This window comes from Cariama cristata, unplaced genomic scaffold (assembly GCF_000690535.1).
Source record: "Cariama cristata isolate BGI_N322 unplaced genomic scaffold, ASM69053v1 scaffold24057, whole genome shotgun sequence".
Lineage (NCBI taxonomy): Eukaryota > Metazoa > Chordata > Aves > Cariamiformes > Cariamidae > Cariama > Cariama cristata.
Genome location: NW_009625301.1, coordinates 27,495 through 53,187, shown reverse-complemented (window position 1 = coordinate 53,187; position 25,693 = coordinate 27,495). Strand labels below are relative to the sequence as shown.

Sequence of the window (25,693 nt, the reverse complement as noted above, 5' to 3'; positions counted from 1 at the left end):
ACTTTTATTATTAATCATCATTACCTATCACCAAAACATTAGTACTTCAGTGTAAGCACTGCAAAACATATATATGATTTAACAGATTGAATATTGACAGATTCAGACACTTTGGATCTGTTATCTATCCACAAGATCTAGAAATAAGGCATATGGTCAGCAGATTAGGAGAGTTTAAATAAACAGTCCGAGTGCTTTGCTTTCCTCCCACACACCTTAACTCTGTCAGTTATGCTGCTGGATTCCTCATAGCAAATCTCGTATCTTGAGGAGGTCATACATGAGGAAGGCTGTTAGCTGGCTGAAACATCATTCTCTTAGTTTTGTCACTTTCCTGTGTACAAAGGAAATAAACAGTGAATAGCTAGAGGGCTTAGTCTTTTTTAAAATCTTGTCAGAGTTTTCTGCTGGGAGGATAACTGTGTGGCCTCAGAGACTTCATTTGTTCATGCTCACACATTTATACACAACTGACTCTTTATTCCACTCAGAGGATCTTGACATAAAATTGTAGAACTGATCACATATCTGTGATAGAAGCTTGACAGTTTTCCCACACAGCCCTGTCAAAACTTCCCATCAGCAGCTGTAAACAGAATTAGCAGGGTGGCCACTTAGCAACCAAATGCTTTTGCTTTTGCATTCTTACAGCATGGCGCCGTCTCCTTTTAGGCTGAATGCATTCTTGTCCATATGATGGCCACTGAAAATCTTGGGGCGACATTTTGGTATTCTGACTCTCCACTTCTTCAGAATCAGAGTCTTCATGTTGCATTGAAGGAAAATACCTATCTGGATAAATCTCCTTCAGTTTGCCCTCAAAGAATACCTCTAGGCATCGTCCAGCTTCAGCAACCTCTGAATCTGGCTGCAAGAGAAGAAATAACCCTTCAGTGTTGCCGCACATAGAAATCATCAAGGATCAAAACCAAATAAGTAACCTACCCTAATGTCTCACCTTGGTTCTGTCTGCTACATCTCCATTAGTCTCCTGTGCACTTTCTACAGCCCATTAGTCCCTCTGCATTTACAATGTAAGTAAAAAACAGATGCTGCTATTAAGGAACATGTTTCTGCACCTCTAAGAAAAAGAGATGTGCAGTGAACTAGAAAGAATAGCAGTCGTCATTGCTTAGGAATTTCTATGCTCCTGAATTTTCCATAGCTATTTTGCTGGCTATGACTTGCTTCTCACAGCAAACTCAGCATCATTCTGAAAAGTTGTCTGCCAAGATGTTTCTCTTTAATTTTAGATCCATATGTATCTCAAGTTCTTAGATCCATATATATCTCCACTTCTGTCATTTAAAAGAAAAATAATTTCCAAAGAGTAAAACTGATTAATACTTCTGTTTATCCCAATCCTCTATCTGATGTCAATGGAACTAATAGTTACACCAGTGCGACGGCTTGAAAAAGCACCCTCTGGTTTGTATCCCCCCATCCATGCATATTAGAAACCTACGTAATTGAACTTTGCACAGTTCCAAAACATGAGACGCACGTCAGTCACAAGTTCCTCAGGTGCAGAATAGTGGGACTTCTCCTTTTTTTGCAGCTTTTTTCGTATGATTGACAAATCCATCGGCCTTTTGATGATCTGATAATAATGCCGTGCCTGCATTAATAAATAAAACAGAGGTATGTAACTTTTTTAACTAAAACATTTTCTCTCCAGTGACTTCTATCCAAGTTTGGACAGAAGTCACTGCAGCAGATTCCTTGCATTAAGGAAGAGAGCTTAAGTGTTTTGGTGCCTACACTTGCACATCATCTTCCTGGGTGCTTTTTGGTTTGATTAAAAATATCTTTGCTTGCAAGGTTGATCTTGAAAAATAGCACACTTCGGTTACTACTCTGCTATTTGCACTTTCTAAATTTTATCCCCAGATATAAATGTTGTCTTTAAACAATATTAATAATATATGTAATATTGACAATTAGCTAACATTTCCCCCAAGAAGTTATAAAAATAATGTGCTGAGATACTAGCAACTGATACTGTGGGAAATAGTCTGCCAAGAGTGACTAAAAATATGCTACTATGTACTTTTTTTTAAGTTCAACAGAAGTCTTTTTCAATGGGCACCGGCTACTAGGATATCCCACTCCTTAAATCTTTCTGGGTCAAAATTTACTTGTTAGGTAATGTGTTCCGTAAGTTCATTGCAAGCTTTATTAGGTGGAATTTTTTTTATGTTGTTATTTGGACTATTCCTTCACATAAAACCTGTTTTTTCTTTCTCTCATTTTCCTCCTCCAACTTTTTTCACATTGTGTTCTATTGTCACAATAGCATGAATCTACATCTTCCTTAAAATAGCCACTTAATGTTGCAAATGTTGAGGACATGGATGAAACAGCAGCGTCTACATCTTCCCCTGAACACCATGATATTACCACTTTTGTGCAAAAGACCAGAAAAGTGGGAGTCCAGGGTTATTTCTAAAGCAGACTTCTCTTATGGCAGTGCAACATTCTCCACGTATGCAGCAAGGCAGCTTTCTTAATCACTGGAACCCCTCATACACTTTCAGTATCCTACCAGCATCTTAAACTGGCACCCAAACCTGGCCTGAGAACATTGGCCAGCATTTACCTGCCTCTGACCTGGCACCTTCAAAGCACTTGCAAGAGGGAAATACCTGTCCTTCCCTAGGACACAATACTGTTCAGAAAAAAAGCTAATGAATATCTTTCAAGAAGACAAAGGAGAAACTCCCAAGGTGTGGCAGAGTATTCTTTGGATTTCCTCTGACCCAGGCCTGTGCTCTACTTACCAGGGGGCTGACAGGTTCATGGAACGGGAGGCTCATACTACTGCAGAACAAGGAAAGCAGCAGCTTTTCACACTTCTGTAGGAGCCAAATTTGAAACACATTTTAATTCAAAACAAGTGAGTTTCATTCTTGCCCTTAGTTAATGAATCATACTAATAACAAGGGGATTTTTCATGTAGTGTGTGCATTTCTGACACAAAACAGCACACTTCACTCTAACCTGGGGGACGTTTTGCCTCATAGCATTTTTATAGTTTTGAAAGTGAGGATAGTCAAGAAATGCAAGAGACGAAACACTACATAAAAATTTTTGTATGCATGTATCTTTCCCGGAAACTCTTGGGAATTCATCACTATCAGTATTTCCCTTCTGCACTCCATATCTATTCCTTGGCTCTTGACTAAAAGAACAGCAGCAGCACTGTTCATACCCATTCATACAAATGGATTAAGTTATGTAGTTGGTAGTACTGTATGAAAACAGTTCTGTTTAATCATCATGAACTTGTAAAATACTTATACTACTCTGTTTTTTTCACTGATTAAAAAAAAAACCAATACATAAACATTATAAGCCATGTTTGCTCACAAGCAATGAAATTTCTAATCAAATCCATTTTCTAAATAGAACCTCACTAATCAAGACTCAGATCCCAACTATTTCTGGCCAGTTGCACCCAATCCGATAGAAATAGGGATCACATCAACATCAAGAAGTTATGTCCAGCTCTTTATGGACAGAGTAGCTCAGGTCTGGAAACAGCATACATGAATCTGAGCAGTGCTGTGGCTATGCTCACAGGCCTTGCCAAGGGGCCCCAGTGCTCTGAGGACCACTGCTGTTGTCTTTATGTAGGGTGCCCAGACTAGACCACTGCCTTGCTCTAGGCTTCATTTGTGCAGAGCCAGCTCAGCATCTGCACTCAGCAGTGTGGACTTGGCCTCCCTGTCCAGCTGTCACCAATATAAGCAGGACATTTATGTGGAACTTGTGGCTTCCAAGTACCAAATGGACTTTAGGAAAAGGCAATTTTTTCATGGGAGATTTGGTAGAGGAAACTGGTAATGGAGATGTAAAGAGATAAGCTTTCATCTAGGCTGAGTTAACAGTGCCTAAATGTCATCTTCAAGGGGATTAATGGTACATAAGAAGACTGTATGATGATTTCAATCCAACTGAAAGTCAAAAAGTCTCTACATCACAAAAATGTCATTCCAATTGGCCTAAGCAGATGTCTGAGAAGGTGCCAAGTCCTAAAGAAAAGAGATTTAGTGGCAGAAAGCCAGGCAAAGTTGATTCAGGGAAGCTTGCTCTGCTGCCGAGTGTGACTTCTGTGTTCAAAGGAGAAAGGAATACCAGATTTGCCTGTTTCATGTTTCTATAACATGCCATTAATTTTAAAATTGAACAGCAATGCCTCGATAGAAAAGAATGATATAACTAAATACTAACAATGCTTTTGTTGTATTTACTACTCTCTGAAACATCCAAGGAGCAACCAAGTCAAAACAGTCATCTTTCCAATGAAAAGGCAGAGCCTCATGCTGAGACCATATATCCTTTTCTAAATAGTACAATTTATAGTTATTCCCACCTTCTGGTCATAGTCATCAAGGCCACATCGTGCATTATAGCTGTGGCTGTAGCGTCTGTTTTCACAGTCATATTCTACCTCCGGCTTCACTGGATTACGGCAAAGCGTGCACACCCATTCTCCCCTGCAAAACAAGAAACCAAAAACTTGTGTCAAATTATGTCAGCAACCTTGCCAAATAACCTCGGAGACCACTGTATTTGGAAACAAGTCTCATCCTGAACTGGTATTACAATAGCAGGCAATCTGAAGCCCACGGTACTAGATGTTCTTCAAGAGATTCGAATCTAATTAAAAGTGTAATCATTTTAGATTCTACTCATTGCACTTTTTCTGTCACAGAGAAACAGACAAAATAGTAAGTGTGTGAAATCATGTACCAGCAGTGTGTGCAGCTGCATTAATTCAAGCGCTGTTTTTGAAAAAAGGTATTAAGGAAAAATAGCCAACAGTTGAGTCACAAGACAAAACCTTTTGATCCATTTGATAATTGATATATTTATTATCAATTGATATGATAATTGACATATTTATCTAAGAAATCAACAATATCAGAAAAGGTCATAATGTTTGCTAGTACACAGGTTCTTAAACCAAACAGACACAATTCTGCATGGGCATAAGTGTCTCTCCTAGTAGATCCATTTTCAGAAAGCTCTTGAAGAATTTCATGAAGGCAGTGAGGCAATTCTGCAACATCAGGGCCTGAATAACTATAGGTGAAGGTATATTAAAGAACTATGAATACACAAATTCAGTTAAGGGACGTTTTTTTATTTTTCTCCACTAAGTCATAAGAATGTTTTTAAAGCTCAGGTTTGCCGCCACCTTTGTCGTACTGGCCAGCTAACTGTAGAAAGGGCATACATGGCTGGAAACAGTTCTTGTGAATAATTGATCTAGTTCCTAGTGTGTAAGACAATTCTTTCCTTTGCAAGAAAAGTAACAAAAAAGTGAGAGATGCAGTCCTTGCCCTTGTGTAAGGTTGACACATACATCCCTGAGGATATATTCTGCCCCAAGGCAGTGCGCAGAAATTGAGCACGTTAGCGAAATGTCATATATACTCACACTGGAAAGCTGAGCAGGGCTGGAACATGGCAGGAGAGATGGAAGACCTTGGGGCAGTGATCACAGCACAATAGTTCTCCTCCATTAAGACACACAGCACAGAAATCCTCATTTTCAATTGGATTGACTTCCTGAGTACTTGGAGATTTTTTCATGATAGAGCTGCCATTGCTGAGCTTCTGATCAACAAACGGAGTATCTACAGGAGGAGATCGTGTCTGTCCTGCAGCCTGGGATATGAGAACCTTTCTGTCCTCTGAGTTCTTCTCTTTGGATTTCAGTCCTTCAGGTGGACTATCTTTATTTATCTTGAAGGAAGAAAAATCTGGGATCACTGAATCGTCATTTTCATATAGAAGCATATAACAGCAATGGTTATCTGCAGACAAAACGGTTTCTCTGCAGTCAACTCTACTGGAGAGGGCACTCAGCAGGCCCACGCTCAGCTCAACATCTGCTACTGGCTGGCCAGACCACCTTGGTCAAGTCATTTCCTCCACATACCACAATGTGATAGGACTGTGAGAGAGCTGTACAGATTTCACATCACAGATGACAGAAACAGGATACTTTACGATCTTATTTGCAAATTTTACATTAAACAGGTCAAAAAAAAAAAAAAGAGTTTTTTGTTCCCTGTGATTTCTGGAATTGGTTCCTATCACTCAAATATGCATTCGGGTCAGTTTTAAGCTATTTATCCTATATTTGTAACTAGACAGACAAGCCAGGTTGTCTGCTAGAACATAAAAACACTACAGCTATCCAATCCCAGAGACAGACCTCTCAGAAATGGAAGTATCAGGGAGCTACACAGTGAACTAGAAGCTGCATTTTCTATTACTTCAACCCGTCACAGAATTGTCCGAGAGTGAAATGAATCAACAGACTTGTTTAATGTATAATAACTTTCAGAAACTGTGGGTACAAGCCAGTGGGATAAAGAGGAGAAAGCAGATAAAGTCTCAAGGAAATTCCACTCACCTGTATAGACATACTTGAAGACTGGGTCCCACATTCAATTAGCAGAAGGAAATCGCCCTCCTGCTCATTGTCCTGTGGGTGGAGCTTAAACACCGGGAGCTCCCCTGCTTCTGATGTACATATTTTCAGACGTTCCAGTCGCACATAGGGGATCTTCTGCTCCTTAGGGCCAGTTCTACAATCAAAATGACACACAGTTACATTCAGTCAGATCCCACAAAATTCTCCTCCCTAGTCAGTTTCAACATTTTTCCTGCACTATTGTTTGTGCTCCTTCTCCTTTGTAACTGTGACTCTGCGGGCTAAACGCTGAAAGTCTGGATGTTTTTTCACACGCCAATTTTTAAGAAATGTGAATGCAGTCACTTTAAATTAATCATATGTGTAAATGCATTACTAACTTCTGTGATAAAACTTTGTCCTGCTTCATATATTTTTAATTATTCCAATTTAAGTCATGCTTGATACTTTTCAGGGTGGCTGGCTTCAAGCAGGAACACAGCACATCATCAACTTTACTTTGAAATATCACAGCAGTAGCTGAAAACAAAATTTTATAAAATTGTTGAGATAATGTTAAACCTGTTCTGATTATATTTTTTAGGTTTAATTGGGGTTAAACAGTTTCTAACTGTTCAAGTGAGATAAGTTCGCAAATATTTATTCATTCTAGAAAATTACACAGAATAACAAAAATACATGAACTCACCACTTCTTTTAAATTGTTGTTTTCAAGTTTAAGAGAATACTTTACAACTTTCAGAATTATTATCTGTAAAGAATCTTGCATTCTTTTTAAGTTCTCCATTAAGTATTACAAATTTTCTAAATACATGCATAAAATTTCATGGCCAGTGCTTTTGTATAAAAAAATACTCTGTTACCTGACATTCGGATTGCTTTTCATATCCATTTCAAAATGTTCCTTTTCACAGTTATTGGAATCTGGAACAGAAGATAAGAAAATGAATAAAATATTTAGAATATCAGAGTTAGATTAGGGTAGAAAGTACTTCAATATTCATGTACTTCTGACTGGTGTTTAATATGATATCATAAGTGAGTTATGGAATCATTTCATCTATATGTATAGAAAATGTGTGTGCTATTTTCTATTCTGGGATACAGTCTTTGTCTTTCTCTTTGCTTTTAACCACAGATTCTGTACTGAATATGAGGAGCCTTTCCAAAATATTTTGTCAAAATGGTTACATTCCCAGGGAATTATATATGCACACAGCCATGTACATGGAACAACATAAGTAACCCTCTTTGTTATACAGCCATCACTTGAGAAAAACAGACCTCCTCCTGAGGTCCGAACCCCTGAGGCTCAGGAAGTCTCTGCAGTTTCCTGCTCCATGCTAAGAAGCTTCTGGATAATTCTAGTTACCTGAAAACAGGAAGGAAATTGTGTCTCACATCTGCCACTGAGGGACGAAAGCTACATGGTATGAGTCCTCTCTATCCTCCAACATATGTAACACATAAACACAGGAATTCAAAACTATCCATTATATAAAATGCAAGTAACTGTAGCTCTTGACTGGTACTAGACACAAGAGTAACAAAACAACTTTGGAGAGATGGGATGGGGTAGAAATGAATGCCCCAGGGGATGACCTCATAAATACAAGTCCACTGACAAATTAGGAATTAGTTTGACGTAGGCAATACTAACAAGAAAACAAACCAAATATCATGGCTATCTGGAGATAAGTGAGTGGCAGGAAAACATGGGTTTTTTAAAGAAAATGTAGCTCAGGTCAATGATACCTAACCCATGGCTTGAAAGTTATGTGCCTCTAAGATACTCTGTTGTTCCCAGGCACAGGAAAAACAAACTCCTAAATCAGTAAGATTGAATTCAGATAACTGTAAGTATTATGCTTATAAAGGATCAGATGAATGTAATCACAAAGGAAAATAACTGACTAGGGAACTGCTTTGTAGAAGGAACTAAGGGTTAATGCGGACTACTCACTACATGCAAGTCAACCATGTAATGCTGCTGCAAAAAAGGCAAATGCCATTCTGCAGTGTATTACCGGTAGTGAGGAATGCGAAACACAAGAAGTTGATACCCTGGCTCTGCATGGCACCCCAGAGGCCTCTGTGGCAGCACTGCATTTGGCTGCGGGCAGCACTGCTTAATCACAGAGAACCCAGAATAGCACATCAGGAATGAGGTGGTTTTAAAAAATCACAACCCTGACCAATGAGGAGAGACTGAAACCATCAGATTTGTTTAGTCTAGGAAAGAGAAGGGGAGCAGAGAGTGTTTACACAAGCCATGACAAGAAGAAAAGTGGCTGTAAGAGGGAAAAAGATGAAATTATGTACAATTTTTATCACATCCCTTGGGGCTAGGATAAGAAGTATTTTGTTGTAAATTAAGCTGAAATGTTGAGATTTGATATTAGAAAAGGATGAGTCATTGGAGATATATACCAGAAGCAGTGGGGTTTGGCTGAAGCCAGTAAGTCCTACTGAGAGCCAGTAGCAAAGATAAGGGTGCCTTTGTAATCTCTCTCTCACTGGTGCACACTGCATAGAGTGACTGTATCTCCTCAGGTCTCCCCTCACTGCACGCCTTTGAGCGGTCAGAGCAGGATGGGAATTGCTCTCTCCTGATCCTTCCCTGTGAAAAGGGGGCAGCATTGAATTCAGTGCTCTAGTCTTCCCATCGCCTTGCACAACAGGATCTGTGCATTGTGCAGAGCAAATTTGTAGCATCTGTTATAGATAGCGAGACTCTGCATGTTGGGGCTGCTTTCTGTGTGTAGCATCACACGACCCAAACCAGATACTACAAAGCTGCTTAAGCCTAAGGCACAGCTTTTTAGGGGTGCGCCTGATTCCTGATTCTTAAAACTCACAGAAATGATTGTGGCATAATTGTCACAATTTGGCATAGTACATATAAGAGAAGACAAATACATTTCCTTGGCTCACTGAGCTAGGCCTCCTTTGTACTAATTAGAATTCTCTGAATAAAAATACAGCACAGACATAGAAATATTAATTCATCTTTTACAGAGAAAAGCAGCCAAATACTGGCATAAGTCACAGGATAACAGCTTGCTTCTGCAATCCCTTGCTTGCATGAATAGTTCCATTGACTTTTAGAGTTTGCAGGGATGAGGCTTTGCAGTGTAGCACAAGGATGCTGGCAATTTGCCAATGAAAAGGAGTTAAGTAAGGTCTAATTCTCCATTAAGGCTGAAGAAATAGGCCTTGGCTGAAGGGAATGTTCCACAGCAGATAGAGCCAAGCAAAAGCACAAACTGTGCAATATATTAACCTAACAAAAATTTGCTATGCTACTAATTTGAAGGACTTAGCAGAAGGCACATTACATTTTGGAAGTAATTTTTTTTTTAATTGAATTTGGACTCTTCAAACCAGCTCTTCAATAGTCATAACTGCAGGTCTCATTAAGAGGAATGCTAAGAGAACTAATGCTCCAGGTACTTCACACAGACACACTCATTTCTGGTTCATAGATGAAGAATGTTACAAATTCAAGGCATATCATTTCCATGTTTTTCCTCCACAAATGTGATCAAATACGCTTTTCCATTGGATTAAGTACTCTGATAATATTTGAAGCTTGCTGGAAAAGCATATTTATATGTAAGTACATTAATAAGCACACTGCTTTGCAATGCTTGCAATGCACAGTGCTGAGACAGACAGACAGACCAAAAACCTAAATGAAATAATGAAAAGCCTGGTACCTTCTTTGTTTCTAAGTTGTCTCATTCTGGCATTCACAGGCAGGAAGGAAGTGCTGCTGATCAGTTCAGAAGGAGAACTGCAATGTTGAGATTTTTTGATTGAAAGATTAATAGGTTCTTCCAGCACTTTTTGCATAGAAAGAGTTAATTCATTAACTACATCTTGCCCAGCAGTAGCCAAGCTGTTTTCTGGGGAATTATCTACAGTACTGAAGTCTTCATTTTCCAGCTTCAGAGGGAAAAAAAGAAAAAAGTCAAATTTTATTATTAGTTTTCTTTCTTTCCATCATAAGAAAATAATTTGTAATCAGTCTTCAAATACCAGATAAGGAAAACCTTACTTACTGAAATATCTGCCTTTGACTGACTGACTAACAATAGCATGTGCTATCAATGAACGTGGATTCCCTTTCAGCAGAGGAGTTTGAGCGATTCCTACCTTGCACTTAGCGCTGCCCTGGAGTGCATCACCTGGTGCGAGGCCAGAGGCAGCCCCAGGGCTCAGGTCACTTGGAGCTCTGTCCAATGCCAAGCTGTAGCTAGGCACCAACTCCGGTGGAGTATCACAGTCACAAAGGGCATTTGGGGATGGCCCAGGTGCTACAGCGGCTGCACCTTGCATCTGTGGATCGACCAAGCTAGATAACCTTGTTGAAGGTAATTCCATTTCTAAACAGTTTGAAAAGTCCACAACGCTTAAGGATGATGAGCACTGTGGAAAAAAAAAAAAGAAAGAAAGAAAGAAAAAAAACCCAATATGTTAATAAGCTTTTCAGCAGCAAAATGCTACTGCTCTTTCTATAGTGGATGGGATACTCTGTTTCAGCTATACGTAATCAACCAGTTGTGTCACAAGAGCTTGAAAGTATCTATTGTAATCTTATACCATTTCCAAAAGCTTTAGAGTTTCCACCATTAAAACTGACAACTGGAAAAGGAGACACCTAGGTTACTCTTCCGTGATTTACAAAAAATGCCTTCTTTTGATCAGTTCAAGGGATCTTGATTTTTAACTCCCTACAATGAATGTGAAATCTGAGCATGTAGAATATTGTACTAAATCAATCCTTGATATAAACCCTACTAGCTTCCGTTGAGTTATTCCAGAAGAAATAAGATTCAGATTAGAAACGTTACCATTTTATTAAAAAAATCATCAGATCACTTTATTCAGAAGAAATAAGATTCAGATCTAACACAAGTGGATGAAACTATTGTTACTGTTCATGATGCGGAAAACTTCACTAGTTAGTGAGTCTGTTCCATTAAAACCTAAGGCACTTGCCCTTTAAATAACATAGTATAAATCCAGAAACATCCTACATCTACTAATGAGGAAGGATGTACACATCTAGTTTCCAAAGAAAGAAAATATTTACCACAGTCTCTGAAACAGTTTTAGCAAGCTGCATTTCCTGCTGTCTCACGATTTGTCACTGTCAAAACCACACAAATACTGTTATGCAATACAAAGCAAATCCACCCATTGAGGCGACTTCCTTAAGCTGCCTTACATCCAGGAGTGTGTGACTGTACTGAAATCAGGACTCACCTAGCATCCATATGAAGCAAATATAAGCAGTCTTAAGAAGTATGCAATCTGTGTCACTTGAATATATAATTTTCCATTTATTTCATCATTCATTGGTGTTTCACCCTTGATAATTGAGTGAATAAATCCTTTTCATTTGACTGCAATACAGTAAGTAGCACTCATTGCAATACAAATCTAGAAAAGAAACGTGTTGATTGCCTGTGAATCAGAGTTTAATTTCATTATTATTTTTCTGCTAGGGGCCTGTGACTTAGAAGTGAATCTGAGACTGGACACATTTCCTGAATTTAATTGGTATTTTTCTCCACTGTTACTCCATTTTGGATTTTGATACCTTTGTCCGTCTTAATCCAACAGTGGTAAAGACAGTAGACTGTCAGTTGTGCCTGTGTAAATCCTACATAATGCCAAAGAAGTCAGTCTTGAATTCCTCTGCTTGCAATGCATATCACCTATGTGCTAGAACACTCTGCCCACAAACATTAATTTCCACCTAAGGATGTAATTTAATTTGCTTTTCCTCAATTTGCAATAGATGCTACAGTAGGAGCTTTGCCTGAACAGTGACCACTTACATTCAATGAGACAAAACAGCCTGCATTTGAGACAGAAAGAGGTTAGCTCTTCTGCAGTGCTAGGGAAGGTTTGTGCCATTCTACCACACAGTGCTCTGGTAAGTCTGTTTTAAACAGTCCTTTTGTGTAGAAGGCATGCCAGAGAGTACTGGGCCTCTGCAGCCAGGGTATCGGCCATTTTCCTCCTCTTGACGCAAATGAATGTCCCTGAATCTAAGCTGTCTGAGCCATAATAACTTCTCAGAACCAGCTGGAACCAGTCAAACACGTTCTTCCTACCTTACATGTGAGCTGAAAACTGGAACACAGCAAATGAGGAAACGCATTTTCCATGTACTCTGTCTGACAGAGCCTTCCTAAGAATGCTCAGGTTTCAAACCAAAGGAACATATGTAGGTCAGAAAGGAATCCAGCTTTCACGGTCACACATCCTAAAGAAGTCCACAAAGATCAAAAATGTTCATTTGCTGTCATAATTTGCTTGTGACAGGTTCCTGCACATGCTGTGACAAATGTGGCCTATCAAGTACACATTTTCCTTTTTATTCCATCACTCTCTTTACCACAAGCCTTTTTCAGATGACAAACTAAACATGTGAATTGTTCTCATATCACTTACAGAAAATAAAACAAATAAGCAGAATTTGTGCTTGAACTGAACAGCCTTGCCTTTTCCCCTCATTTCAAAGTCCATTATGAGCATTAATTAAGTCCCTGCGAGGTAGTTAAATATTTATTTAGCCAGATTCTCAAAAGCACAAAGCATCCCCAAATTCCTGCCTGAATCAATAGGAACTACCTAAAGCTGTGCTGCAGTGGAAATGGGCATGCTGAGGCACACACATGGTAGGCACACCACCCAAAGCTGCATAGCAAGTTAACTGGAGACCTTGTGGCTATTCACTTCTAATCACTACATGCATCTTCTTTTACTTATGTTACAAGAGCGTGCCATCATCTATTAGGTATTGAGACCTGACCCTGTGAAGACCCATCTGTGTGTAACCATATACGCTGCAGGTAAAATGTTAGCCCTACTAAGACAATGGTAGGATTACTCCTAGCTTCAGTGAGGCAAAGTTTACTTGCTGGGAGTACTCACTGGGACGACTCCTACTGCAGAAAAAAAGAAATAGACACACGCATTAAGACTTTGTTATAACTCAAATTTTTAGAAAGGTGAAATTCAATTGCATTACATAGCTATATCTTTTTTACTCTTCTAGCTAGCATCAGTTTCTTCAGAGATCTTTTTAGATTATATAAGCCAATATAAAACCTTACTCTTGTTAAAAAAGAAAAAAGAATAATGAGGCCATCAAACTGCCATCTGTCTTTCCCTTGGGGCAAAAGTTAATTTTGTGGTTATTTTAATGATGAAGCAACATTATGATCTTTCAGTGCAAAATATTAAAACTCACAGTTAAGAACAGACACATTCCTTTCTGATCCATGGAGCTGCTGTCAAGTGTGAAGTGAACAATGCACTGGGAACAAGGCTCATTAATAGCCTATTAATTCACTCCCTAAAATAATCATTTCTTTTGCCATTAGCAAAAATTTCTCTTTTCCCTTGACAGTTCTGCTAGTTTTTGCAAATGAGATGCCTTTAAAGAATTGATCTCTGTTTTATAAAAGCTCTATTGCTTTTACATTGCACCCTTTGAACAACAACAAGCATTAATTATGCTCTTGGGTAGAGGGTGGCTTCAGCTCTAGGTTAATTTTGAAACTTTTGACATTTTAATGTACAGCCTGGCACATCAAACTATATCTGTCTCATTATAAATGGAATTCTCATTGTCTCGTAATTAATTTTGGTCTAATGATCCTTATAATATAATGGCAGCAGCATCACCACCCCAAAATGCCTTCTACCACAAATTTCATAGCTATGGTAGTGCAAGGTAAGAAGAAAGAACATGCAAAGTGCCTTCAGAGAACAAAAAAATAAACATATTGTTCAGTTCAAATATTTCTTTGACCACTGTTGCATTTAAAAAGGTCCAGTGTAAACATGCAGCACTAATACAGAAGAATTCTGAGAAGCAAATACTTACCTTGAAACACTGGGATTAGGATTTGTTAGGATTGTTTTGGCAAAGTCTCAAGGCTGTTGACATTAAGTGTGACAGATAAAGAAAGCTAAAACTAGGAACCGCCAATTCTCTTTGCTATAAGAGAAATAACACGCTGCAAATGGTTGCAGAGTAATGAACGGCTGCTATTAAGTGGAGCAATCCCCCTGGCAGCTCATTATGCTAGGAGGTTAAACAAATGTACTACTCCAATCCAGTTGTTTAACTCACCGCGCACAGCAGCACTGATAACACAGTCTACACATGCTTCCTATTTGTATTTCCCAATTTCAGAAGAGAATCCAAAGGATTTCCTTTCCGCTTTTATGAGAAGAAGAATCCAAATCTTCCTTAACATTTTGTCTGAATAAACTGAAGCTGGCTTAAAGCGGAAGGAGGAAGAGATTGTATGGAGCAAGCAGCATCATGTTTTATTTATCCTTTTTTCCAGGTCAAAGGAAAAGGTTTTGTTAAATTAACATTCGGGAAATGTACCTAATTGCATTAAGCATGAACGCATTTGTGCTGTAAGCAGCTCAATTCTTTAAAGTCAAAAAATACTCTGATACTTTAGGAATCTGCAGGACCCTAAATTCCAGGCTGTTATCATTATTTCCTTCAATTCTAATCCCCCTAAAATTAATAGTAATTAGAAAAAAAACACCAGCAACAACAAACCCACCCCAGTTCCAAGCTCAGATTCAAAGTCCTAGGGACAGGAATTAAATTATTATTACTTTCAGTCACTAAGTAATCACAACAGGCTCAGTGCAATACCAACAAAAATAAAACCTGCACTGTGTCCCCCAATCCCTCTGCCACAAATTTCACATGCTTTTAAAGAAAAAAAAAACCAACACATTAGTTAAGCACTTGCCACTGAGATGGAAGAGTTGTCACTAATAAAGTTTAGGACAAATGTGTTGGGGCAAAATATCCAAGAATGCCACCTACAGCAGACTGAGATCAGCTGTTCTCTCTGATAATCCTGTAGTAACAGCAGCATTGGCATGTCAGAGCCTAGAAGTTCACATGCATCAAGTCCCAGGAGAGGCTGAGAGGTTCCACCATGAACTGTCACTATGTTAGTCTTGCATGAAATGCCACCATTGCTTATAATTGGAATAAACCAGAAACCTCTCTCAGACTGCTCTCAAGAGTGCTCCTTGGATGGCACGGAATATTTTCTAGGGTTTCCCCATTTCAGGTACTTTATGGTGCTTGAGACAAGCAGACCTCTTGAACTAAGAAGCCGAGACTTACTGAGAATCAAAAATAACAATACAAAAATGAGTGTTACAGTACTATACAAAATTTCCATGTGCTTGCACCTTGATTACTATTTCTAGTTACCCTGTCTCAAAAAGGATTTACCTATAAAATACAGATATTATGAAGGTGGAGAATACAGAGTGATTATTCACTGGTTTCCTAGCATAAGAACTAGAAGGCATCCTACTGAATTATCAGGCAAGAGACTTCAAGTAAGTAAACAGAGGAACTTCTCATGCAATGCAAAACTCAGTTGCTTCAGAATGCTGAGGAGACCAATAATATTAAAATGGACTCAAAAAAATGGATTAGATAAATTCACAGAGGAGGGGTCCATGAAGAGCTGCAAAACACAAGTCCCTAAAGTGCTGGTTTTCTGAAGCTGGGATAGTGTATCATCAAAGGATCAGTTTATATTTGTCTGTTTCTTATACCCTTTCCTAAGCATCTGCTTTTGGCTACAGCTACAAATGAACAGACACAGCTGTTCAGTAATAATTTACTAATACAGTGCATGACACATTCAGAGATTTATTTTAAGTAGAAGATGAAATAATAGCTCAAGGGGAGAAACACTCAAAGGTTGCTAAGGAACATAACCAAACCCAAGTTTGACAAATGCTGTCCAGTCTACTCACAACTGATGACTGTCGCAGAAGGCAGAACCACAAGTGCCCAACTCAGGTTTTTAGGATGAGCAGTGATGGTACAGAGTGTTTCACTGCCCAGGACCCAACCCAACAGCTGGACAAGACAAGAAATCCTCCCTCCCACAAGTAAAGGCCTTGCTCCTAGCTAGGGAAAGGGGTGCATTTATGAGTCTGAGGAAGAGAGATATCCAGCTGGCCCTGCAATAATACCGATGTCTGTTGCAGCAGCACCTGAGGCTCAAACTAAAAATTTGTGCTATGGATGTACAGTAATTATGACATTTCTTCACATTTTTGGTGCAGCCTTTAGACCTCTTGCTCATCACAGCCACAAATGACAATTAGGTACATGTAAGCAAAACAGGGATTGTATGCCCGTTATTACTCCTGAAAACACAATTAGGCCAAAAAAACCTTATTATTCTCTCCTCTGCTCCAGAATAGATGACCTCTCCAGTACTACGCTCAAATTAATAACTCAATATCATACTATGTAAAAGCAACAGGAAGACCGTATCATTGCAGAAGACTGGTAACCCTTTCCACAAAATTGTTAATCTAATTGAGTACCTGTTCCTTCACACTGCAACTCAGCTATTCAATAGCTTGTATAAAATCTGTTTGATAGAGCTTGGCATGATTCCCCACAACAAAAGTGCAGGTATCACAAAAGTTATTCTGAGATTTGTCCTCTGTCTTGCTGGCATTCTTACTGGAGAGGTTAGGTGTTTGACAGACGTGGGGACGGAACAACTCCACAATCCAAAACAGAGGTCCCAGCTACATGAGTGAAGTATACTGACAGAGGAGCATGAAGAGAAAATTATATCCATTTTGCACATAGACAGAAAACTTCCATTTCTAGTGTTGCATTCTTAAAAGGTGCTAATCAAGTCCAAACTTATACCAAGTGCAGTACTTGACATATCCAACAATCAATGGTCTAAGTATAGAAACATTTATTTTGCACAAAAATTTCAATTCACAGAGAAAAAATAGTTAGAGGAATACACAGGAAGACAGAAAGGCTGACAAAATATCACCATTAATGTTCCAAAAATAGTGAAACAAATGAAAACAAGCCCATACATAAGTGAAGTTACATGTTTAGAGACTATACTACACACATGTATACACAGCAGATGGGCACAGACAGGCATTACTCTGAACTTTAAGACAGCAGTAGCCTTGATGCCAATGTTTCTGATCAACACCAGCCAGAAAACCCTACTTTATATGACTGGAAAGCCAAAATTCTGTCTGCTCAGTAAAGCTAATTTTTGTCCTGATGGTGAAATGTAACACGAGGCCTACAACAAAGCTGGCGAGGGACTTTTTACAAGGGCATGTAGTGACAGGACAAGGGGCAGTGGCTTTAAAGTGGAAGAGGGACGATTTAGATTAGATATTAGGAAGAAATTCTTCACAGTGAGCGTAGTGAGGCAGTGGCACAGGTTGCCCAGAGAAGCTGTGGATGCCCCATCCCTGGAAGCGTTCAAGGCCAGGTTGGATGGGGCTTTGAGCAACCTGGTCTGGTGGAAGGTGTCCCTGTCCATGGCAGGGGAGTTGGAACGAGGTGATCTGTAAGGTCTCTTCCAACCAAACCATTCTATGGTTCTATGATTTTACAAGTGCATGAAGTGTTTCATCCTTGCGTCTCTGCTTCTGCTCATCCATAACCAGCTTTATATGTGAGGGACAGAAAACACTACTCATCAGAATAATTTGAACAGGCATTCTTTGAACTCAAAGGCACTCACCTGGCATACGAGTTCCTCACATCATGGTGTAATGGCTGCACTAGCACTTGTCTGGAATGCTCTGAATAACGTACTTCTGGTTTCCGCATTTCTGAGTAATGTTGTGGTCCCAAACTAACAGCATCTACTCTATATTGCTTCACACATAAATATGATCCCATATGCAGACAACTCATCTAGTTATCAGTCAATAGTATCAATTTGTTTCTTTCAAAATTAATGCACAGATATTTAATTACATGAGCAATCAAGCCTTGCCCCCCTCCAAAATAAAGGAAACGACTGGGCTAATGGAAGCTTTTCTTTTCTGGCAGATCTTGGCAAACATATCACTAAACAGTTAAATCTGAGTTTTTCTACTTCCTGGTTCACGCTGCTTTCTCTTTAATGAAAGAGTCTCGGCAGCCAGAGAATTACCTACTCCACTAGGAATGCTGCACACAATGAATGCTGTCAGAGTTCAGCACAACTGCAACACAAGGCCAAATAGTCCAATACCAATTATTCTCCAAAAGGCAAAATACAGTTCTCCTCCAGGTAGCAAAAGGTTTTTCAAGCTATTTTCTCTACCATATTTTCCAAGTGCAGTATTTTAGACTTCTCCACATTCACTTTTTCCATGTCCTCCAAGAACTTGAGAGAGACGAAATGTTCTGAATACAGGCCATATGAAAGTAAATTTTGTCTGGAGATGAGCGTGAAAATATTTAATCAGGTGAAACAGAGATGAGAATGAATAGACACATCCCCTTGTTCTTAAATAGGAACCAATCTCCCATTTAAACCTAGATTTAATCTAATTGTCAGCAAAAGCAGTCAGACATCTTTAAAGAGCATTTATGAAGAATATATTTCTAGGGTTTCCTTACTGTGCTGTTTCCCTTCATCATTTCTAAGTAGCCATTGCCAGAGCTGTCAGTACATTATGGCTTCATCCCAAACACCTCATTACAAGAGATAAATACAAGCAAAGATGGGGTGCTATAGTTGTTGAATGTCCTCATTTCTTGCAGAGGTACCAGGAAATAAGTAAAAAAATAGACACCTGTGCTTTCTGCACAAGAGCATGCACTTCTCAGCACCATTAGAAAAATTTCCTTTTTTTTTTTTTCTTGTAGGAGTATCCTCCTCTTGCCACCTTCTCAACTTGTACAGGAACAAATCAGCCCTTCTTCCTTTTTTTTCTCCTCCTTTTCCTATCAGACTACACTAGTCTCTCCCTTGTACATCTGCTTCCATTTTCTTCCCTCTTTCTGACTTTTCTAAGTTGTCAGGAGTAACTTTCTTTTACAGGTCCAGAAGACAAAGGACAGCTTCTTCAACATCCATGTAGAAGAAGTCTCTGAAGTTGGTTAGCATCACCATTCATTTTCACAAATAACTTTGAGGGTGTGTCCATTACAAGAAAAATGTGTGCTCAGGTTCATGGTCTTGCTGAGGCCTTAAACACACATCTTCCAATTTTTACAGTCATATCCTAAAGTAAAGGTAGCGCTATCGTAGAAAATTTGCATAGCTTTCCTCAGTCCTGTGTTCTATCATCAGAGGTTAAGGGAGATCTGCTTCCACATGTGAAAGTTCAGCACCAAAGAGCATCATCTCAGAATGCTGTGATACCATCAGCCTGATCCAGAAATTCCATCACATCTACAGGATTAAGTTAGCAACGGCAGATTTCTTTGTGGTTTCCAAATCTGGCTTGCATGCTGCTTCCAGATCATTAGTAATCACTACCTTTCTGTGTCTCTACAATTCCCAAAAGGATCTCCAACAACTGTCTGAATGGGTATTGCATCATAAACATGTTGGGTCAACAAAGCAGCATACTAAAGAAGGACAAAATAACTTCCTTTTTGGGGCTAGTAAGGAAAGACAAGTTCTTCCACATATTCCCCCCACAAATTCCAAGAAAAAATATCCATGAAAGACTTCTACATGGTACACAACATGAGTCATGCACAGAAGTACCAAACAGATTTGAGCAACCAGATTATGAAGTGCTGTTTGGAGTGTTTTAAACAAACTGTATGGAGAGGTAAAAGGCAGCTTCTCTGCCTCAACGGCACAGGTGATATCAAGAGGCAACAAGGATCTACTGGTAAAGATGAGCCCTCCTGGTTTTGTTTATGCTGCTGCTTCTATAGTTAGGGGCTCCCAGTAGGTGGAAGGATCAAACCACAGCTCTATTACGTGCTGAAATATTCTAGACATACAGAAATCTATGATTTTTCTGCTTGTAGAAGAACAAGGAGAAAGAGTATAACAGAATTATATCCCTTTCAGACATCACATCTTCCATTAATAATGAGTGTTGTTATTTCTGGGTCAAGTATTTTGAAGGATGTTTCTCAGGCCTGATTTCATCAGAATCTCTGACTCTCTCTTTTTTTTTCCCCTTCAAATTAACTGCTGCTAGTATAGTAGTTAGCAAGTCCTGATACTTAAATGCATAGAGATAGGGACTGGACAGAATTTACTCAGTGAAGAAATACATCTTCAATTTATTTACCAGTTCATACTTAGCAATCATGCCAGCCAGATCTAAAGGCTATCAGCTTACAGAACAGTTGCTGATCCTGGCTACAGCACAGTGTGTAGGCATCTTACTGGGAAATGCACACTAGGTTAGGCTATGACTGTCTTCCAAGATTTACAAGCCATTTTGTCAACTTCTACTGTATTTTAATTTTTGTCAACCTGATTGCAAATTCCATGTTATATTCAATATTATCAAATCATGTTTTCCCTTTAAAATATTTTTTTTAAAAAAAGTTCTTTATACCTTTCTCACTGGATGGAAAGCTGATTGTTGCAATGTGCTCTCAGGGGAGTGACTGCTGACACTGGCTTCTTCATCTAGTGACTGTGACAGGGAGGGACTATCACTTTTGTCAAGAGGAATTACAGGCTTCTGGGCATCAAGTTCAGTAGAACCCTCACAGACCTACAAATCATAATTAAGAATTTATGTTTTCAAAATCTCAGAAAGAAAAATGGTAACATTCACATTGACTCACAGCATGCACAATATGACAAGACTGGAAAGACTTTAAAACAACAAAGATGATCAAAGTAACCCTAAGTAGAGAGACGAATGGAGAAAGATTTCTCTCAAACAGTAATGAATTTTAAAAAAATAAAAAACCAAACGTCAATAAAGCTGCTGAAATGTACGGCTATTCCAAAAGCCTGCAGTCTGCCCCTACAGGTAAGTCACTTTGAGAGCCATTCAAGGTGGGAACTCCACAGAATTTACACAATAGGAAGTCCCAGCCACTTTCTGCTGCAATGCCCACTGTTTTGAATGAGTTTCAAAGCCACCTTATTGTGCATCTTATCTGCCTTGTAGTTTGGATGCTCACGACCAAGCACTGTCCCTTTTTCAAAAGCAGGATTCTTACCAACAGAGGAAAAGGGCAATAATGAGCCCTGCTGACAAAACTGTAACAGAACAGCATGTATGAATACTGATGGAAATCTTAAAGGACATGATGCAGTAGCAAGAGCTGTTACTAGTAGAATGGGAAATGACTCATCGAAAAAAGGTGTTTTTCACCCTCTTTTCAGTAATCATTCAGAATCAAAAGAGAATCTTTTTCAAGGACTCGGGGCTTAAAGTTTCCAGTAAAAAGGAGTTGAAATGGAGAGTGAGACTACTGCAGTCCTCCAGTTACCTGTTCACAAAGGAGGAATGATGATGCTTTTATTCTCCCACCTGCTGCTCACCTTGTCTAGTCAGAGATTCAGATCTTTGGGATACAGGTTGTTTATGCAGCACTTTACAGAAAATTTTGGCCTAATCTGCATGAGGCATGAAGCCTCTGCTGAATACAAACATAGAGAAGACAACAACAGAAAGTTCAATGAAATACAGGAAATCTCAAAGGTGTCTCCCATTTCTGAGCTTAGATTGACTAAATGAAGTAGGAAAGAACTTTTAGAGAACTTACTTGTGCTTCACCTTGGATTTGTTGCTGAACTGGGGCTGGCTGCCTCACTATGTAGTTGATTTGACCAACTATGGTCTGTTGAACATGCTGAGGTGGCTTGGCTTGGTTCAGCTGCAAGCTGGACTGTCCTTGGGCCTGCAGAAGAAGCTCCAGATCCTTCTTCATCTCCTCCAGCTCGAACTGATGGTGCATTATGTCCAGGCTCTGCTGGATGACTTGTTTGTGGGTGTTCTCATTCTGACCTGATGCTGGTGATGCTGGTGGCAGCTGCTGCTGCTGCGGTGGCTGCTGCAGGTGGTTAGATTTTATCTTCTGGAGATGACCAAGTTGCACTTGCACAGTTGATGTCTGCAAAGAAGCCTGTGTGTGGAATGGCTGTGGATGGCTCGTGTGAACTTGCTGAGTCTCGTGTGATACAACTGCATAACTGAGGGGTGAAGTCTGCTGCAGCTGCTGGGATGGTAAGTGCTTTCCCATCCTCCCAGACATGTTCTCTGGCTCTGACCGCAACTGCTGTTCCAGCCTAGGCTGTGTTAGCTTCATAGGCTGAGAGGCACCCCTTTGCTCTTTATCGTGTTGCTGCATGCTGTACTGCAGTGGAAAGTGCTGCTGATGCAGTTCGGGAGGTTGTTGAAAATTCTGATGGTGGTTTATGTCTTGGTAAGAAGGTTGAGCTTTGTTTGGGTGAGGTACTCCAAGGCAGTGTGAGCAACACACAGGCATAGGACACTGAACTGCAGGTGGAAACTGATGTGGCTGGCTATTCACAGGCTCCAGCTGTGATACTGGTGAACAGTGCCCATGATACAAGGAGGTCTGTAATCCTTGCATGTTTCCACAGAGTAGCATATCTGAGTGAGAAATGTGTCCACCTTCCATAGTCAAACCTCCTGGAAAAAACAGCAAATTTACTCCCTCCTATGATCTTGACAAATTTACACAATAAAAACTGTGAACTGAAATGGTCATTTCCTTATCTTAATCTCAAATATGAAAAATATTCAAATATCCTATCTAAACAGTCCTTCAACATACCTTCAAGACAAATTTTACAAAATTTTTCAGTGATTTAAAATCACACCAAACTCCCACTGACGTCAGTGGAACTCATGGTTCAATTACCAGCAAATGCTTTGAAAAACTGACCTCAACTTATTTTAACTGATGGATATGGCTTATACTTTCATTTTTTACTAAGAGCATATCTTCTGATCCATAAGCACAGGTACAAAAGACTGCTTCCAGGGTGAAAGTGACAAAAATACAAGAGATTGATGTTATGTAGGCAACAATCATAAAAGCTAGAAATAGAACTGACCTATGAACTGATCTTGTCCATGCTTTTAGTCAAGAGAAGAGTATTCCCTGCAATGCTTTTGATAGTGTTTTACCTCATTTAGTTTTAAATATCTTAGAAAGGGAAGAGAACCAAACTTTTAGATCATTGATCAGCCCACTGAAGCAAATTTACTGTAAAAAACCACTGCAGTTGGGAAATTTATAGCTGGTGGGAAACAAAGTCACAGTATGCACATTCATTATATAAATAACACTGTAATTATTATACTGTCAATGTCTTAAAGCCATCTTTGTGTCCATTAATTGTAAATGTCTCAAGCACTGCTTAGGTCCCTTGGCCACTAAGATACTAAAGAATCCAAGGACTGTAGGCATGACTGAGCCCAGCTGCCCCTGGGTAAGGCAGAGGAAATAGCACAAGGCCCACTGCAGATACTCCATTTCGCTCCTTACAGGACTGTCAGAGTCACAGTGTTGTACAGAGCTATTGCTTGCTGGGGCAGAACTGAGTTTCAAATACATTGGTCAATGTCAAGGCTGTTTGATAGCCAGCGATGCTACATTTTAAGTCATTTCACTTAAAAGTTATTTCTTTAGTCCTGCACAGTGTTTCCACTAAACTAGTAGTTGCATCCTTACACTGTGATTTTGTAAGGCCAAAGATGATATTTATAGAGTGTGTTTCTAGGTCATGTTTATAAGGTAATATTTATATATAATGATGTCTTTTAATAGGTGAATTAATACAACTGGAGGGAAAAACAGGAAAGTTTAGCCACACTAGCTTTTCTTCAGAATGTGACAAGAGGTACAAAACTGGAAGTCAAAACAGAAAAGGAAAGCACTCTAGGGAAAGTACTGTATTGTCTATATCCGTCTTGTCTAGCTTTGGGCACTTGCCTAATAAGCAATATATTTTTCTTACCCAAATTGGACAGTTGTTTGGTCCAGTAGGAGGGATCCCAAGTAAATCTGATCTTCAGAGGAGGGCCTATGTCTGTGTTACAGTTTGTATCTAATAAGCGCTGGATCTGAAATACAATCTGGTGACAAATCAAAGGATGATGATTTTATTCACAATTATAAGATCATTAAAAATGGTTTATTTGAGAAACATTAAATGCTTAAAACAGTTCTCACATTTACTGCACAATTTCAGTTTACTGAGAAAATAAGTATTGCTCTTACCAGTTCTTTACTGAAGAGAAATGGGATACTGTTTTTACTGCGCACTGCCCAGCTGATGAAGTTCTGCACATGTTCTATCTGTCTGCTTAAAACAACAACACCTTGCAGTTGTTCCTCCAATTTCTCCTTCCTTTCACTGGTGATTTTCTGTTAATAATGTGAATCAGTAGAAGATAGTTGTAATTCTTCAGACATACACAATGCATACAATCATTGGCACTACTTTATGCATTATTCGCAGGGACACTGTTATTTAGAATCTCTTTAAACCACCAATCATAAAAAGAAAGCAAATCCTATTTGACAGATATGTCTGAATTCAGGAAGAACAATGATTTCTGCAGGAGCAAACCACCTACATCAGTCTGGCTTTGGTTTAACAGAACAGCGTAACCCAAGAAAGCTGTAGAAGTTGGATCAAATTTGCACGTGGACCACTTTCTAGTCTCTTACAATACACAACAGAAGAGACACAAGAAATAATATAAAAAGAGAGAAAGCATGCAGCATTTCCTCAGAATGGTCTTCCAATCTCCAACAATCCATGATTTCAGGACCACAAAGACAGAGGCTACATCATTACCCTCAGTGTATTTTTCCATTAATTTGTCTATTTTTGAACTTACACACAATATCTTGCAGCAAGGAGTTTCACACTCATCTACCATTTATGTGAAGAACTATTGGCCCTTGTTTGATTTGAACCCAGCACCTCCTGATTTCATGTGATTCCCCCTACATGCACTTCCAACAGAGCACTGTGCATATACTTCAAGTGTATGCACAGTTCAGTTGTGGTTATAGTTAACTCAGACAAACACTGAAATGTTGTCAAAACATGTGAACACTGAATTTTCCTAATGTTTAATAATACTGATAGGAGAACATATGTTTCTCTTTTTTGTAAAGCCACCTAGCTAGGTCGCCATATTTGAGTCAAATATGTAAGTTCAAAGGCAGCCAGCCAGCAAGTGCTGAGTGCCTTGTCTTTCCAATACCTGCTAAAATTACCCAAGAATAACTGAGAACTGGAAATTCTGATCAGATCTGATAGCAACTCTTATGCTCAGCACATTTCAGAATAAGACCATATATACTCCAACTGGGCATCCAAAAACTGAAGAGTCAAAACTTCAGGCTCTGTTACAGAAAATAGACTAGAGGATCATTTTCAAAGCAGGTTATTAAATGTGCTG

The 25,693-nt window shown here is 39.2% G+C and overlaps 1 protein-coding gene across 1 annotated transcript in view; it reads right to left on the bottom strand.

Annotated features, from left to right (window-relative positions):
- Window positions 1–280: 280 nt before the first annotated feature.
- The window catches only part of TRIM66 (tripartite motif containing 66), a gene marked incomplete at its 3' end in the record, with an annotated part of 50,091 nt that continues 24,678 nt past the window's right edge, over window positions 281–25,693 (bottom strand). The window contains exons 7-20 of the mRNA XM_009703569.1: window positions 24,498–24,644; window positions 24,235–24,352; window positions 22,011–22,900; window positions 20,843–21,004; window positions 10,610–10,882; window positions 10,171–10,399; window positions 7,315–7,375; window positions 6,431–6,605; window positions 5,447–5,754; window positions 4,376–4,499; window positions 2,781–2,855; window positions 1,466–1,618; window positions 650–868; window positions 281–334 (exon numbers count right to left, since the gene is read on the bottom strand). Of these exons, the coding sequence (XP_009701871.1) occupies window positions 281–334; window positions 650–868; window positions 1,466–1,618; window positions 2,781–2,855; window positions 4,376–4,499; window positions 5,447–5,754; window positions 6,431–6,605; window positions 7,315–7,375; window positions 10,171–10,399; window positions 10,610–10,882; window positions 20,843–21,004; window positions 22,011–22,900; window positions 24,235–24,352; window positions 24,498–24,644 (2,988 nt within the window). The remainder of the gene's footprint in view (window positions 335–649; window positions 869–1,465; window positions 1,619–2,780; window positions 2,856–4,375; window positions 4,500–5,446; window positions 5,755–6,430; window positions 6,606–7,314; window positions 7,376–10,170; window positions 10,400–10,609; window positions 10,883–20,842; window positions 21,005–22,010; window positions 22,901–24,234; window positions 24,353–24,497; window positions 24,645–25,693) is intronic.